This window comes from Motacilla alba, chromosome 11 (genome assembly GCF_015832195.1).
Source record: "Motacilla alba alba isolate MOTALB_02 chromosome 11, Motacilla_alba_V1.0_pri, whole genome shotgun sequence".
In the NCBI taxonomy this organism is placed as follows: domain Eukaryota; kingdom Metazoa; phylum Chordata; class Aves; order Passeriformes; family Motacillidae; genus Motacilla; species Motacilla alba.
The window spans coordinates 1,762,106-1,776,480 of NC_052026.1; the positions used below are offsets into that span (position 1 = coordinate 1,762,106).

The following is a 14,375-nucleotide window of genomic DNA, read 5'->3' on the forward strand; positions in this document are numbered from 1 at the left end:
CCCATTGTGGATAAAAGCCATGGTGTGTACATCCAACATAATTCATATTTAGAGGATTAGATATAAAATATTCATATTTAGGTATGCATTGTTTATAATTTGCAGTTTCATGGGAAAGGATACAATTTACCTCAAAACAAAAGTGTTAGCACTCTGTTAGTGGTGTTGTATTTATGGGCTTCACATACATTTGCAGATACTCCGTCTCTGAAGGAAAACCATAGCATTTTTATATGGAGAAATGCACAATTTATCAAAAGAAGATGGTTTTGGATGAGAAAATTTACAGTGTGGGTTTTTTTGCCAAAAGTAATATAAACATATAATCTTTTTACCCCCACAAAATTCAAGCCCGGAGAATTTATATCAATGCAGCATCTCATTCTGCTGTTGTTTGTCACAGTAGTAAGTCAGTAGTAAAGTCTGGAGGATCAGACTCACAGTGTCAAACTGAAATGGTGCCACAGGAGAAGTTTATCAAGTACATTTTGTGTTAGGAGCTGGGCTAAGGGGACTCATTCATTTCTTCTAATAAAAGCAGTGTTGCACTAAAACTTGTCTATATGAGGGACTGGGTTCAGTTAGATTAAAAGCATAAAAAAACCAGAAAGAGTCACACTGGTGACAAACAATAGATAAAACAGACAGGACTTGGGACAGCCAAGGAAGCCCTGAGAATGTGGTGGATAAATGGGGTGTCTTGAACCAAACCACACCACTTCAAAACCAGTGCAGGAGAGCGTTGTCTCTATGAAGTCACTTGAAGCTGTTAAACTTCTACAAAGCAAAACGGGTTCAAACATCAGTGTTCACAGTGGGTGGCACCACAGGAATCTCCCAAATAGTCGGTGTGGATATTCCAGCTGGCTTCCACACCTGGAAAAAATAAAGATAAATATCCTTAGCCAGGCCCTTCCTGTTTAGAGGATCATTCCAAATTTGTCTCGAGTTATTAAAGGTCTGAAAGCACTCACTGCAGCCTCCTTCCTCCACTTGACAGCAGTTTATCACCAATTCCATTTCAAGGCTATTGGACATTGAATTGGTGACCACAAGCCTGACAGTGTGTGGGGCAACCTCACACCCCAGACTCATCATGCTGACAATGAAGTTGATTCTTCTTTTACCTTTTTACCTTCTTTTACCTTTGCAAGTCAGCTAAAATTACCAATAAATTACCTGCCACTACTTCCAGTTCAGGCGTTAATCCCAGCAGCCAGGATTTAAACTGCCACTGCTGTGATATTTGCATCTCTCAAAGGCAGAATTTGCAACAATCTGAAAATACAAGGCCTTGGAAAGCCAGTGAGGGTGTGCTGGACACATTACCAAACAGAGATAGCTTTAAAAATGTACAAATGAGAAACATAATTCTAATTTTGTAAAGTTTTGGGAATTCGAGTTCTAGCACAAGGGCCTTGCTCCCCCAACACATCCCATACCCAAAACTTCTTTGCACTGACTATTAAGTAGGACACTTGTCTATAGCCTTTGATTTAACACTACAGCATGAGATTAATCCTCAGAAAATTCAGTCTTGGTTTTTGGCACAAGATACTTGGGAAGAGCTCAGCACATTTCTCGGCTGTCTGTCCTAAAAGCCATGAAGATCCTCAGCCAACAGTCAAGTGCTTCCAGAAAATTAACAGTACTCCTCTACATGCTAATTCCCCTGGTGTCATGTGTGTGTTTCTAGATGGTTCTCTAGTCACAAGCATCAGCCAATGATAACAGACACTGGGCTTGGAGCCATTGTCTTCTTTCTAAACTTATTGTGACTGTAAAACATCAAGAGGTGTCTCCCAAAGGAGAAGAGCAAACCTTGCTGAGAACTCTCTGATAACATCTATCCTTGTAAACAGCACTGCACTTCCTAAAACACATACTCACTCCACACAATACTCAAAAGAGAAAAATTTGTCATCCCTGATTCCATCAGGAAATAAATTCTGTATTTGTTCAACATAGCCAGATTAAAAAAAAATATCCAGGCCAGATTCGACAGCCAAGCTTGGTATATAGCACCAATAAAATTTTGGTTTACTGATGCTGAGCAGCTAATGGGAGGTTTGGGTTTTTTTGGTTTGGGTTTTTGGGGTTTTGTTTTGGGTTTTTTTTTTTTTGGGGGGGGGGGGGGGGGGGGCAGAGTCTATCTGTTGAAATCCTGAATAATTTTTCCCATACTTTCTTCTCTTTACCATTAGCAATTCAATCCCCCATAAATACATTTCTGGGCAATTAATTCCCATGAATAATCATGCTACCAGTTGTTTCCCCAAGGAAATATTATTGTTTAACCTTTGACACTGTCTCTGTGCCTTGTCTCAAAAGGTTGTTTGACTTGGCAATAAATTACTGTAGTTATTCTCCTTTAAGAAGATTTATTATTGAACACAAAAAATACATTTAAAGATTTATTTTTTTAACCAGAGTAAAACAGTTGCAGCCAAACAATCCCACTCTGGAGGAGTCTCTTCCTGTACTACAAATCAGTTTCTTGGGATGCTGAGTCCCCTCACAAACCTAAGCAAGCCATGTACCACAAAAGCAGGCTCCTGTGCTTCATTCTTGCCCAAAACTTTCTCTGCAAATCCTCAGAGCTTTCTTACACCCCTAACAACAGGCAATTCCTCTGCTCCTCTGGCATCACCATTGAGTCAGGACCAGGAGTGAGGTGACACATGGACCCTGGGTCTCTTCAGCAGGCTGAATCCAAGTTTATTAGAAACCCACTTTTTTATGCATCATTCCAATAAAGGTGGACCTGGTTGGTCATTTAATCAACACCCCATTACACACTTGGCTAATTAAGAAGACACCCTTTGGTAAACACCTTATGAGAAAACAACTGTTCAAAGCATCAGCTGCAAGGTTGTTATAATTCTTTCTCTCAGCCTTCTCAAAACTCCCCAGAGCAATTCCTGAGAAAGAAATTCTGGCTTTCTCTCTCCAACCAGACTGTGCAATCCACACCTCTTACAGTTCACCTTTTGGAATTTCCACTCTGCTCCTTGTACACTTCAGTTCCTTCAGCATCAGTCAGTTCATGGTACAAGGAGTCTTGGCAGGAAGAAGCCATCAGAACTCTGGATCATACAGTGTCATCTTATTGCAGCAGCCCCATACCTTCTTGGTGATTTCTCATGAGCAGACCCTCACAGCACTGACTCCTTCTCCTCCTTCACAACACAGCTAACAAACTCCAGCTCTCAGTTTCCAGTTTAGCCCGCCAACCCACTCTCTTATAGCTCTCTTCTTCTCACTGGTCACAGCTGTGGCCTGGTACAGTCAGGCCTGTTCCTAATCTTTGATAACTGGCCCAGCTGCACCACCTTGGGGGTGAGATTACCTTCTGCACTATCTTTATTTTCTTACATGCTATCCCTCCACAATACAGCCCTGGCTCCAGCAGGATATTCCCAATAAACGGCAGCTGCTGCCCACGTCCCGCTGGAGTCAGCTCCCGGCAGCCCCGGGAGCGGGGCAATGACCGGGATTTCCCCAGGAGCAGGGGCGGCGCAGTGCCTGTGCCTGAGGCTCCGCGGACCGCTGGGACAAGTGACAATTTCTCCTCTCTCTCTGTCTCTCTCTCTGTGCACAGCAATCGCCTCGAACCAGAGCAGCGCTTCCAGCGCCTTCCCGAGCGCCGGGGAGCACGGCGGTGACAGCAGCCTGCTGGTGTCCCCGCTGCTGGTGGCAGGGGTGGTCATCGGGCTGGTGCTGCTGCTGTCCTGTGCCACCATCGTGGTGGGCAGCCTGCGCAGGGACAGCCGGGCCGGCCGGGCCCGCCCGGGCAGCGCGGCTGCGGACGGTAAGGGGGCACCGGGAATCCGGAGTGACAGCAAAGATGGGACCAGTCGCGGCAGTGGCAGCTCTGTGCTGCCCTCGCACCCAGGGGATGGTCAACAGAACCAGCCCCTGCTGACAGCGCCTCCTGAACAGCTTATTTCCCTCAGTATGGGATAAGATTTATTCTCTGTTGCGTTTTCACATCCCCCTATAGCCTTGGTGCAGCATTTGCTGGAATTTCTATTTCTTGGAAAGGCAGAGCTGTTCTCATTTCAGCCGAGTGCGCCAGCAAATGCAGTGTGAGTGCAAAAGTGAATATCCGCCTGGAAACAGAGCAACAGGGTACCCAAATGCCATTAAACTGTCACCATCATTAACAGTGCCATTGATGACATCGGTGTCACCACAGCCATTAGAGATTCAAAAAGGTGCCAGTTCCTACCTCCTAACCAAAATAAAACCCATGAAACAAAACCAACACGTAACCAAAAAATTAAAGCTAATTTGGGAATATCAAGGAATTAACTTTAGAGTAGTGTTTTCAGCCCTTTTGGGCTTTGCTGACAGGAAGCCACTTTGTCAAGGAAATGACAGAAGATTATTTCTATTTAAGGGAAAAAAAACACTCTAAAAAGTTACTGTGTAATTCTTCAGACAGCAAAATTTCCAATGATAAATGGTGGAGCATCAACAACCACATCCTCTGTGAGCAGGCTCCTCTACCTGTAATTTGTTATGAGTGCAGTTCTGTGCATGTCATTGAGGGGGTTTTTTTATTTATATAGAAAAGCCAATAATAGTGAGCCACATAAAAATGCATTGGCTTAAATGTTGTTTTCATTGAGGTAAATTAAGTATCCATTGAAGTCAATTGAACTTCATTTAGTTATTTGGACCAGGAATTTTTATGTCTAAACTAAACAAATCTCCTAGGATCAGTTTGTCCCCTTGGAGCAAGGAATAATTTCTTTTGGCTTTTCCAGAAATATTTATCCAGATAAGTGAATAACATCTACATTTTGGGAATCAAACTTAGAGTCCAAAAGAATTGAAATGCAAACTCCCATGGCAACCTACAGAGGGAAAATAAAAACAAAATCCAAAAAACTAATGTCTACTATTACAGTAATATCAATTTTCCTAATTTTCAGCAGCTATGTTGAGGATTAAATAGTTAAACCCAAACTGGAGTTACTGTTTGACCCAATATTTTGGCATGATAAAATACTGACCATTTAGCTTTACTCACCGTGTTTAAATCTACTACTTGGATAGTTTCAACTCCTTGAAAAAGCCTAGAGCCAGGCGAAAACAGAAAGGAAAATTTTCAAACTCCTTGTTAGATATAACAGTGCTAGAGAAATAGAAAAGAAAAGCATGTTTGGGGAGATATTCAAAAGAATAATCCTAAACTAAATTGTGCCACACTACATTACATGGACACACACACACTAATTAGCCTCTAACACAGAAAATAGCACTAAACTCTTAATATTTGTGGAGCTGGGAAGTTCTTGCATGGAAGCATTAAGAAATCCCTGGAGCAGGGATTTTTCTGGGCTATTTTCCAGCTTTCCCCATTTTTGTCAGTGTTGAGAGCAGCATTTTCTCAGCAATCAAACCCCTGCCCCTCCTGTTACACCCCTCCCAGAATGGACAAACTTCCCGTGGATGCAACGGCTGGAATTTCAGTTACCCCACAAACATCTGAAGCTGCACATGGTAGAACCCACGCGCCTTTTCAGCCTTTGAGGCCCAAGAAAAGCTTGGGACCTTCCAACTGCATTGTAGGCCAGCCCTAAAGGCACAGTCCCTGTGCCAGAGCCTGAAACACCCCGGTTCACCTACAGATGGGCTTCATTGACTCTTAAAGAAATAAGAATATCCCATGAAAACTGATTGCTCCAAAATACCCCCAACCCCTGTGCCTCAGAAAGGGTTTGCTTTCTGATTTGTGGCAGTGTTATAAATGAGTGACAGAGCATCCAGCATGGAGGGCAAGAGCAGCCAATATGAATTCTTGTTTTGCAGCTCCGGATGGTTTCTCCCACGGCGGCTCCTCTGCAGAGCTGAGATCCACCTGCAGCGAGGAGTTCACCCCAGCCTGTGATTTTGACTCCTACCTAGATATACTTTCTCAGGTGAACATCATGTATCCTGACCCACCTCCATGGTAAGCACTTGCCTGACATTCTCAGGGTTACAGTCCTGCACTGCCAAAGCCCACTGCAAAAATTCAGCTCACGCAAACTCTGAATACAGACAGACCATGTTTAGCTTGAATGTAAGTTCAAATTTTCCTTAGCAGAATACAGTTTTACTTAAATAAAGGTGTGGGCAGGAATTCTCATTCAGTGATATTCACATTTATCATAGTGATGATATACTTATGAAACACACAAGTAGAATCACTGAAAATCATCTTTCTTTGAAAGAAATGCATTCACAAGTCAAAAATACATACTTTTTCCAAGAACTTCCAAGTTACATTTATTACTGACCTTGAGAGTGTTCAGATCAGAGGAAACAGAAAAACAAAATTCCAGAAATTATACAGCAGCTCCTAAATTGTGTGCCCACATTCACAGGTACAGGCTCACTCGTGAGCCACAGGAGCTGCACTCTGGGCCATGGGCATCTCTTTTATGTGCCTCAGGCCCCTTGAGGTCCAGAAATGAAGGAATTCTGTTACTCCCTCCAATGAACCAACAGAAATCATTTTAAGCAGCACATCACTTCAAGCTTTCTGTAGTGCTGTGTCTTACAAACAGCAAACACAGGTTGGACAGCCATGCCCCCCTTTCTTTTTCTTTTTTTTTTCTTCCTTTTAAGCAGATTTTTTTTTAGTTAAAGCACTCTAAGACCAGCCCTTTTCTGACTGTGATATAGAGCAGCTCAGCACTATGAGACACCAGACATGGATCTTTGCTTTGTTTAGTCTATGCATGTTCTACAAGCAGCAGTTATGTATTACCAGCTCATCTTAGAGATTATGTAAATATTTTACCAGAAAGCTCACATGAGAAAAATTTATCTGAGCCTGGCATCTAAATATGTAGAATTTCACATAAATCCACTTAGGAATTTAGACTGGATTTTGGGCCCACACCCACGAAGCTTTCCTAATAAAAGGCAGCCAGCTGACAGCCAAGCAAGACTCTGAGTGGGCAGCTGGCCAGATTCCTGAGAACAAAATGACAATATAGTTCCTTAGCAGACAGATCATCAAAGATTATACCAAAGGATGCTTCCACTTCCAGTTGGAAACAGACACAGAGAAGGTTTTTCCATTCCTATGGAGTTGTGTTTGAAGGAGATACGAATGACACAGATTATCCACACTTTGCAGTAAATTCTGCAGTGGCTCTGTAACAAGCCTGGCAATGGTTAATTATCTTGTGTCCTACCTGTTCTCAGAATATTCGGGGACACATAGAGGTGTCCAGCCACTGCCTTCTCCAGGTTCCCTGCTGGGCTGAGTGGACCGTGTCCCTGAGGATCCACTCTGCCCACACTGGAGAACACTGCTCATCCCAGTAATTGTAGCCCTGCATCACAGGTCCAAGATAAAGATTATTGTGAATGGTTTGGCTGCTTTCTCACTGCCACTACAGGTAAATATTTTAGAAAAAGTAACTTTGTCAAATCATCAAAATCTTAGTAAATTTTATATCTTAGCAGCACAGCTTGGGGAACTTCAGAGAAAGAAGATGGCGGAAAGGAAAGCTACATGGAGACTTTCAAACTTGCCATTAATGCACTCTCCAGAACTGTAACTGTTCAGAAAAGCACTTGGTGAGAGGCACTGTCTGAAGTACTGCATTATGTAAAGCCTGAAAAATTCCTGTACATCTCCCTTTATATTCTCCTGCATGGCATAACACTGCAGTGTCTGTTTTTAATTAGTAGAGCATGGAAATTATTTGAAAGCTGTCAGACATGGCCTGAAAGAAGAAACAAGACATGCCTGACCTTGTGCTTTTAAAATATTAGCTCCCTGGGATCAATCTCATTACATATGATAATATTTTGAAGAGCAGGTTTACTGAAACATAGCACTGCCTAAATGAATGTAATTCCTCCTCCTAATTCCTGGAGGGCAAGATGTAATTTAAAGCTAAACTAGCATGGCCAAAAGCTAATAATGCAGCTGTGGCATCAGCAGAACAGAAATGAAGAGCAGCAAGGAAAGCAACTGCACTGGTAAATAACTCTTAAAAATCTTTGAAGTGAGAGAGTTCAGTGAGTTAAAAGCAGTGGGTGCTGCCAGGATAATTTCCTTTTATCCACCTGGTGCTGCAAGGCCACCTGCATTCCAGCACCCAGACAGGAGTGTGCAGCTCCTCACCCCACTCCTGCCAGACCACACACTGAAATGGTTTCAGGAGAAAGCACAACACCTTTATTTGGCCAAGGGGCGGTTAGTTAGATTTTATAGCAGAGCTTTAAACCACAAAATGAGTTGAAAAGGGATTTAAGGGGAAGGCTGATGAAACACAGAGTCAGTCCCCACGTCTGTGGCTGAGGGAGATCTCCCTGTTCAGGCGTGCCCACTCCCAACTCTCCAGCTGGAAGTCCAACAACTTTTTATAGAAAACATTAGTTATAGAAAAAAATGTTGTTGGTAAATTAATTATGAAAAATGCCTTGAGATATTAGTATTTGCTCTGATCTCTCAATCACAAGTTTCATTTGTGACTCAATCTGATTATCCCCACAGACACTTCCACTAACCCCTTTCTTGCATTAGATTTAGAGGGATGCCAGGCGTGGAATTTTGTCATTAGCCTGCTGTAGTTGCAGGGTGGTTACAGAGAAGCCATTTGGTCAATTTGTTTTGACAGCCCAAAATACACAGTGCTGCTGTCTATAAACATCCCTTTAGGACAGTTAATGGCTTTTTAATGAATCTCAGATCTGTACTAGCATCTGTCACATTGATTTTACATGAGGTGTAGATGGGAAATATAAAATCAAAATATAGAGAGTATGAATCAAACAGTTTCAGAATATGAGGGGTTTGTATTTCAGAGAATATTTCTGATATGTACTGGCAGCAGGGCTGGAAGTTAATGTTTCATAGTCTGTGTCACCAGACGTGGCAAAGCCTTTGTTTCTAAGAAACTCAATGTGAGAAAGATGATCCAAGTGATCTCCCAACAATTCTAAGCCACAGAATTCTAATCCTTCCAAATGAGCAAACTGAACACATCCAGCCAGGACAGAAGACAAGCACAATCTCCCTGCCACATCTTACCTATCATCATGGTCAATATGGCTTGGAAAGAAACCCTGAAAAGCCTGTAAATCCAATATCTGCCACTTTGTTCAACAGTCACTGTGCTGGTGGGAGTGAAACCACACTGTTGACCCCGTGGGGATGAAACCTTTATAGGCAGAAATCATGAGCTCACGTTCACTCTGCTGAGTTCTTTGTAACACACACTTCTAGTGAGCATTGCTAGTTATCTTCTTACAAATTTGTAGTAACAAAGCTGGCTAAAAATAAATTGAGTTCACATGTTTGAAGTGGATTGAATTACAGTATCAACCAAAGTCCAAGTAAATTAAAAACTATTACATTTTCTTTAGGAGAGTCAGTAAAATCCAAGGAATGAGGAGATTTCACAGCAGGAAAGGAATTTTATCAACTTCTCACCTTGTGGCCAGGGAAAATGCATCTCACCCCACTGCATAAGTGCTTTTTCACTCCTTAGTGATTGGATATTAATGGTATGTACAGAGCTTTAGGCAACCAAGATGATTGCCTTTTGCATCTGAGACTCATGAGTCTGACACAGAACATCCCTGAGGAATGAGTGCTCAGGAGGATGCAGGGATTCACCTTCAGGAATGGTTTCAATGGAAGCCACAGAAGTCCTCTCCAAACTTCACAGTGAATGTTCCCCACAGGGTACATAAAGTAATAACCATTCAGCCCCCTCTATCCCAGCATTCATATTAAATCACATTGTGTGAGGCTTTGTTTGTGGGCTCACTCTTCCTCAGCTGGTCACCCTGCCTAATCTACATAGGATCTGTTCTAGGGAAAATTGTCTTATTTGGCTTGATAAATCCCAGTATTCTCAATAACCACATTCAGCCTGCATTGTTTAAATCAGCAAATCAATTTAAAAATTACTTTAAAATAGCAAAAGGAAATGCTCCTGTCTAAAAGTCTGACACTAATTTCCCTTTAAATATATATTTTTAAAAGCCCACTTAAGGGACTATCTTTTTTAAGACATTCTTTTCCATCCCCCACTTCTGAGGATGCAAGTTAGCCAAGCCAGCCTCCTGGATTTTCTTGAAAGGCAGAATTAAGCTTGCAGGGAACTGACATAAAGTCTTGCTATATTGTGCTGTATTCCTTAGCCAAGGCTGTTTTCCTGAGAGCAAACCAGCTGAGGAGTTTTTGCCACATTACAGTGACAGCAGGCAAAGCATGAGATGGACTTTTGGGGTTAAGATCAGCTCTTACTTCAATACTCCCAGTGAGATTTTCAGTTAGTAAGGTAAAAAATGCCACTGGAAATATGACAAGTTTATAATTGCATCAGGTATCATGACATGAGCTAAAACTCTCAATTCCTTTAACTCCAATTCCAAACACTCCAAAGCCCCTCCCTTCACACTCCAGGGCTATTTCTCACCAGTATCAGGGATAGAAACACGTAAACTCCTAATTATTTTGGCAAACTTCTTATTTCAAGCTTAACTTTGTTTACAGCCAATTTATGAGCGTTTTTTCTGTGGCATTTCCATTCCTCTTAATTATCCACACCTTTCTCTTTTTTCTTGTCTTTGTAGTCAAAAATGCTCTCACACCTCAGCCTGTGTGTTGGGAGGCTGGGGCAGAAAATTCCCTTTGCTTTCTGTCATCAAAAATATCTGTGGCACCTTCTGACCAACCTCTCTTTACACCTGCCCCAGTTCCACTCTGCAGGTGCAAATTATTGCTGCATCAAAACCACCCTGCAGCAGTGAAAGCAGCAACCCCTGATGGAAAGGAAGCACCAAGGATTACTGACCAGAAATCTACAGTGCCATGCAGAGCAACCACAACTTAAAGCTGCCAAATATTTGATGACTGTACTTTAAAAACAAAGAGTATTTTTCTCTGATTTCCCAGTTGCATATTGCAGCCAGTATTACCTTCACCTGCTCAGAATTCATTCTTGAAATAATTACAGCAAAGCCCTTTCTTGGACTATGATCCTAAGACTTGTCAAATGGAAAAATGGAAATGGAAAAATGGAAGACTTCCCCAAACATCAGCAGGTTCTGGTGACATTCAAGAATTTGTGGTGGTGTTTAGAATCCTGTTTGTGGATTAATTCCATGGCTTGAGAAGCTACAAATTTTTATTTAACTGATTCTTGTTACTCAATCAGTGCCCAGCATCCTTTACTTTGTAATGGTTACAGAAATCCAGAGACCAAACACTGCTGATGACCAAGTAGTTCTTACTATGTATAAAATTAATGCCAGGCTGAATTGTATCATATGAAGTTTTCATCCTAGAATGACTTTTTTTATTTAAAACATTTATTTCAATTGTTTAAAGCTGCACAATTATGATGAAACAACATTTGGAACGAATATAATGCAGTCTGATATATGTTTTCCTGAAAACAGTTTACACTTAATTTCATTTTTCCTCTGGAATATTTATCCATCAAAGTCGTAACTTCCTCAACATTATCTTGACACAGAATGCAGAACAGAGAGCAGAACAGAGATGCAGCCTTTTAGTGCTCATTAACATAAACAGTCCTATTGTAGTCCTGAGGAACTGGAAATTCCAGAAATAACTATGGACAGAAAAAGACAGAAAAAAACTAAATTCCACATTTCCTTTCTCTTCAATACTTAAGTTAATTAAACCTTAGATGCTTACTTGAACAATACCTTGGGTTACATTTTTTTACTATTTAAAAACATTAAAATAAATATGTAAATAAATATAATATATAATTAGAATAGAATATAATTAGAATCTCAAATGGAAAGTGTCAGTATCAAAAATAAACCTAGGAAAATATCTTAGCTCATGACAATGTCATTAGAGAAGCAGTTCTGTCAAAACTGATATATTTCCCCATGGCAATAATAAATCACCAAAGAAAATATGAATTCTAGGAAAACACACCTCAAAGGACACATGGACAGATTTCCAGGCTGCTCTCCTACCAACCTGGCTGTGAGCAAATGGTGCCATCACAGAAGGCAGATTTCAGCACGATCAGTTCAACTGCCTACATGGGCATCAAATTCATCATTATTTTTTCATCTGAACCTTCTTGCAGTTGTTCCAATTTCAGCTTTTCTGTTCGGTAACACGATGATGGAAACATCCTTTGTGCTGTTTCATCACAGCTCCAGCCTGCCAGCACACAGATGTTCCAGATTCAGGGGCTCTGTTTGCCATTTTCAAAAGAACACAAAATGGAAACAGTGCAACAGGAGCAATTTTAGCAGAGTTAGAACATTCAAAAAAAGAACAAAGTGAACCACGAGACATCTACTGCACAAAGAATTCTTCATTCCCAGCTCTGCCTTTTTTTCACTTCTTGTTGTTTGCATCTTAAAAAGTTCTGTCAGCAGAATCTTCTTCTTGCCCCAGAGAGGGGCTCCCAGTTTATGAATGACAGCCAGTTACAGAAGCTCTTTGGGGTTTCCCTGGCAATAAACCCATCCTAATACTTACTGCAACGAGACCCAACAAATTCCCGAAGTTATTGCCCCTCCTGCCACACTCTGAGTCAGCAAGGTCATCTTGGAGAGCCTGCTGCCATTTTTGAGCACCATTCCCCTCCCTGTAGATCCCATTTACTGGCAGTAGGATGTTCACAGACATCAGCCTCCCTTGCTTTTCCCAGGGAAATTATCCCTTAAAAAACTCAGTAGTTTGTCTAAACACAGCAGTGCAGGTATTATAACAAAAACAAGGCCCAAACCCATGCACACAGCAGCACATTTCATGGTCAGTAACCCCTTCCTTCTCATCACTGCCTGCTGATCCTGCACCTCCAGATAATACAAGTTTTAGAAAGCAGTGGATTAAAGTGGATTCACTACAAGTACTGCAGCCAAGGATTTTTTCAGGGCTGGTATCCACAAGATGCACTGTAATGAGTTCCTGTGCTCCATTATTTATGTTATGGTAACACAACAATTTCCAAAAGCATTTGCTTTCCTGTCTAAAAAGATTTTCCTGTGACTGCTGTAGTGAACTACAAGCCTGAGCTACTTTTTACATGTCCAATATCTTCACAGAAGTGAATCTGTCTGATAAAATATAACTATTGTGGTGGGTTTTGTAAAAGATGAACAAGTATTTTTGTTCTTCACTTCATGGTCCTGCATTTTCAGTTGCAAAACATATAAACATGTGTAAATGTATATATACAAACATATAAATATACCTATACACACACATATGTACATACACACATGCATTCCACACCCCTTTGTGGGTATCACTCCCTCGGCAGTTCCTGAGGTTGCAGTTTGATGATTTGTGAGCTGCAGTCTCAGACCTCCTCCCTTCCTCTGTCTCTCCCATTTCCACTTCCTTGGTGTTCCTGCTGCCCCCAGCTAAACTGGGAGCCTCTGACTGAGGCAGCCAAACCAGGAGAAATCTGGCCCAGAAAAAACTCACACATTAAATGCAAAATAAAAAACCAAAACAGAACAAACCTCCCAACCTCCCCCCCGCCACCACCCCCAAATCTTTTTGCCTGTTTAGCTCCAGATTGGGGATCAAGGTCTGGCTTAACTTTAAAATGACAGTAAGGTTTTAGTCCAGCATCACTCACATCAATACTTGCTAATCACCTGCAATAAATTATTGCTGTTGAAATTTTTTCTAAGTAATCTTTCAAATCTTTTGAGGAATGGTTTTCCAACCACCACTATACAGTGGATGCCTGTCCAACTCAGTATTATTTTTTATAATACTTGCTTAGATTCTCTAAGAAAAAAGATCTTGTAAAGTCATATAAGTTTACATATTAAAGTCTCCTTGAAGGAGAGACTGTAAAATAAAATTCATGCTTGTAGAGTTGATAATGCATTCTTTATCCTACAGGAATGCCTCTGTAACAGAAGTCAGAAAGCACAACCAAAGTACTACAGCTGTTAAACAGAGGGGGGAAAAATCACACTACAAAACAAACAAAGAAAAACAAAAACCCCCCCAAAAATTTTAAAAACCCACAAAACACTTGGAAACAAAAAAAAAAATACAAAGTTGAAGTCCCTTTTATGACCTTAATTCATGTCCATTCTGCCTTCACCAGAGAGTGCTAGGAACCTCATCTGCAGAAACACAGCAGGAGCTGTTTGCAATGTCAGCTCTACAAGCAAAGATCCCATGCATAAAAAAGAACACAGGAAATAAACATTAACATCATAAACTGATAATGAAATACAAAAAGTTATTTAAAAAAAAAAAATTTGAATTATTTGTAATTCTCTCCATGGCAGCAACACTCTGTAGGCACAGCTGTGAAGCTGCCAAAAAGCTGTTTAATTGAAAGTCTGGCATGTGTTTTTTACTACCTTACTCAATTTTTAAAATG

At 41.1% G+C, this 14,375-nt stretch overlaps 1 protein-coding gene across 2 annotated transcripts in view; it reads left to right on the forward strand.

Annotated features, from left to right (window-relative positions):
• Positions 1-14,375, forward strand: part of BEAN1 (brain expressed associated with NEDD4 1) — a 58,806-nt gene that overhangs the window by 37,789 nt on the left and 6,642 nt on the right. For both annotated transcript variants that reach the window (XR_005258298.1, XM_038148445.1), the window contains exons 3-4: positions 3,602-3,811; positions 5,821-5,962. Coding sequence is in view for 1 of the 2 variants with exons in the window: in XM_038148445.1 (XP_038004373.1) it covers positions 3,602-3,811; positions 5,821-5,962 (352 nt within the window). In the remaining variant the exon portion in view is untranslated. The remainder of the gene's footprint in view (positions 1-3,601; positions 3,812-5,820; positions 5,963-14,375) is intronic.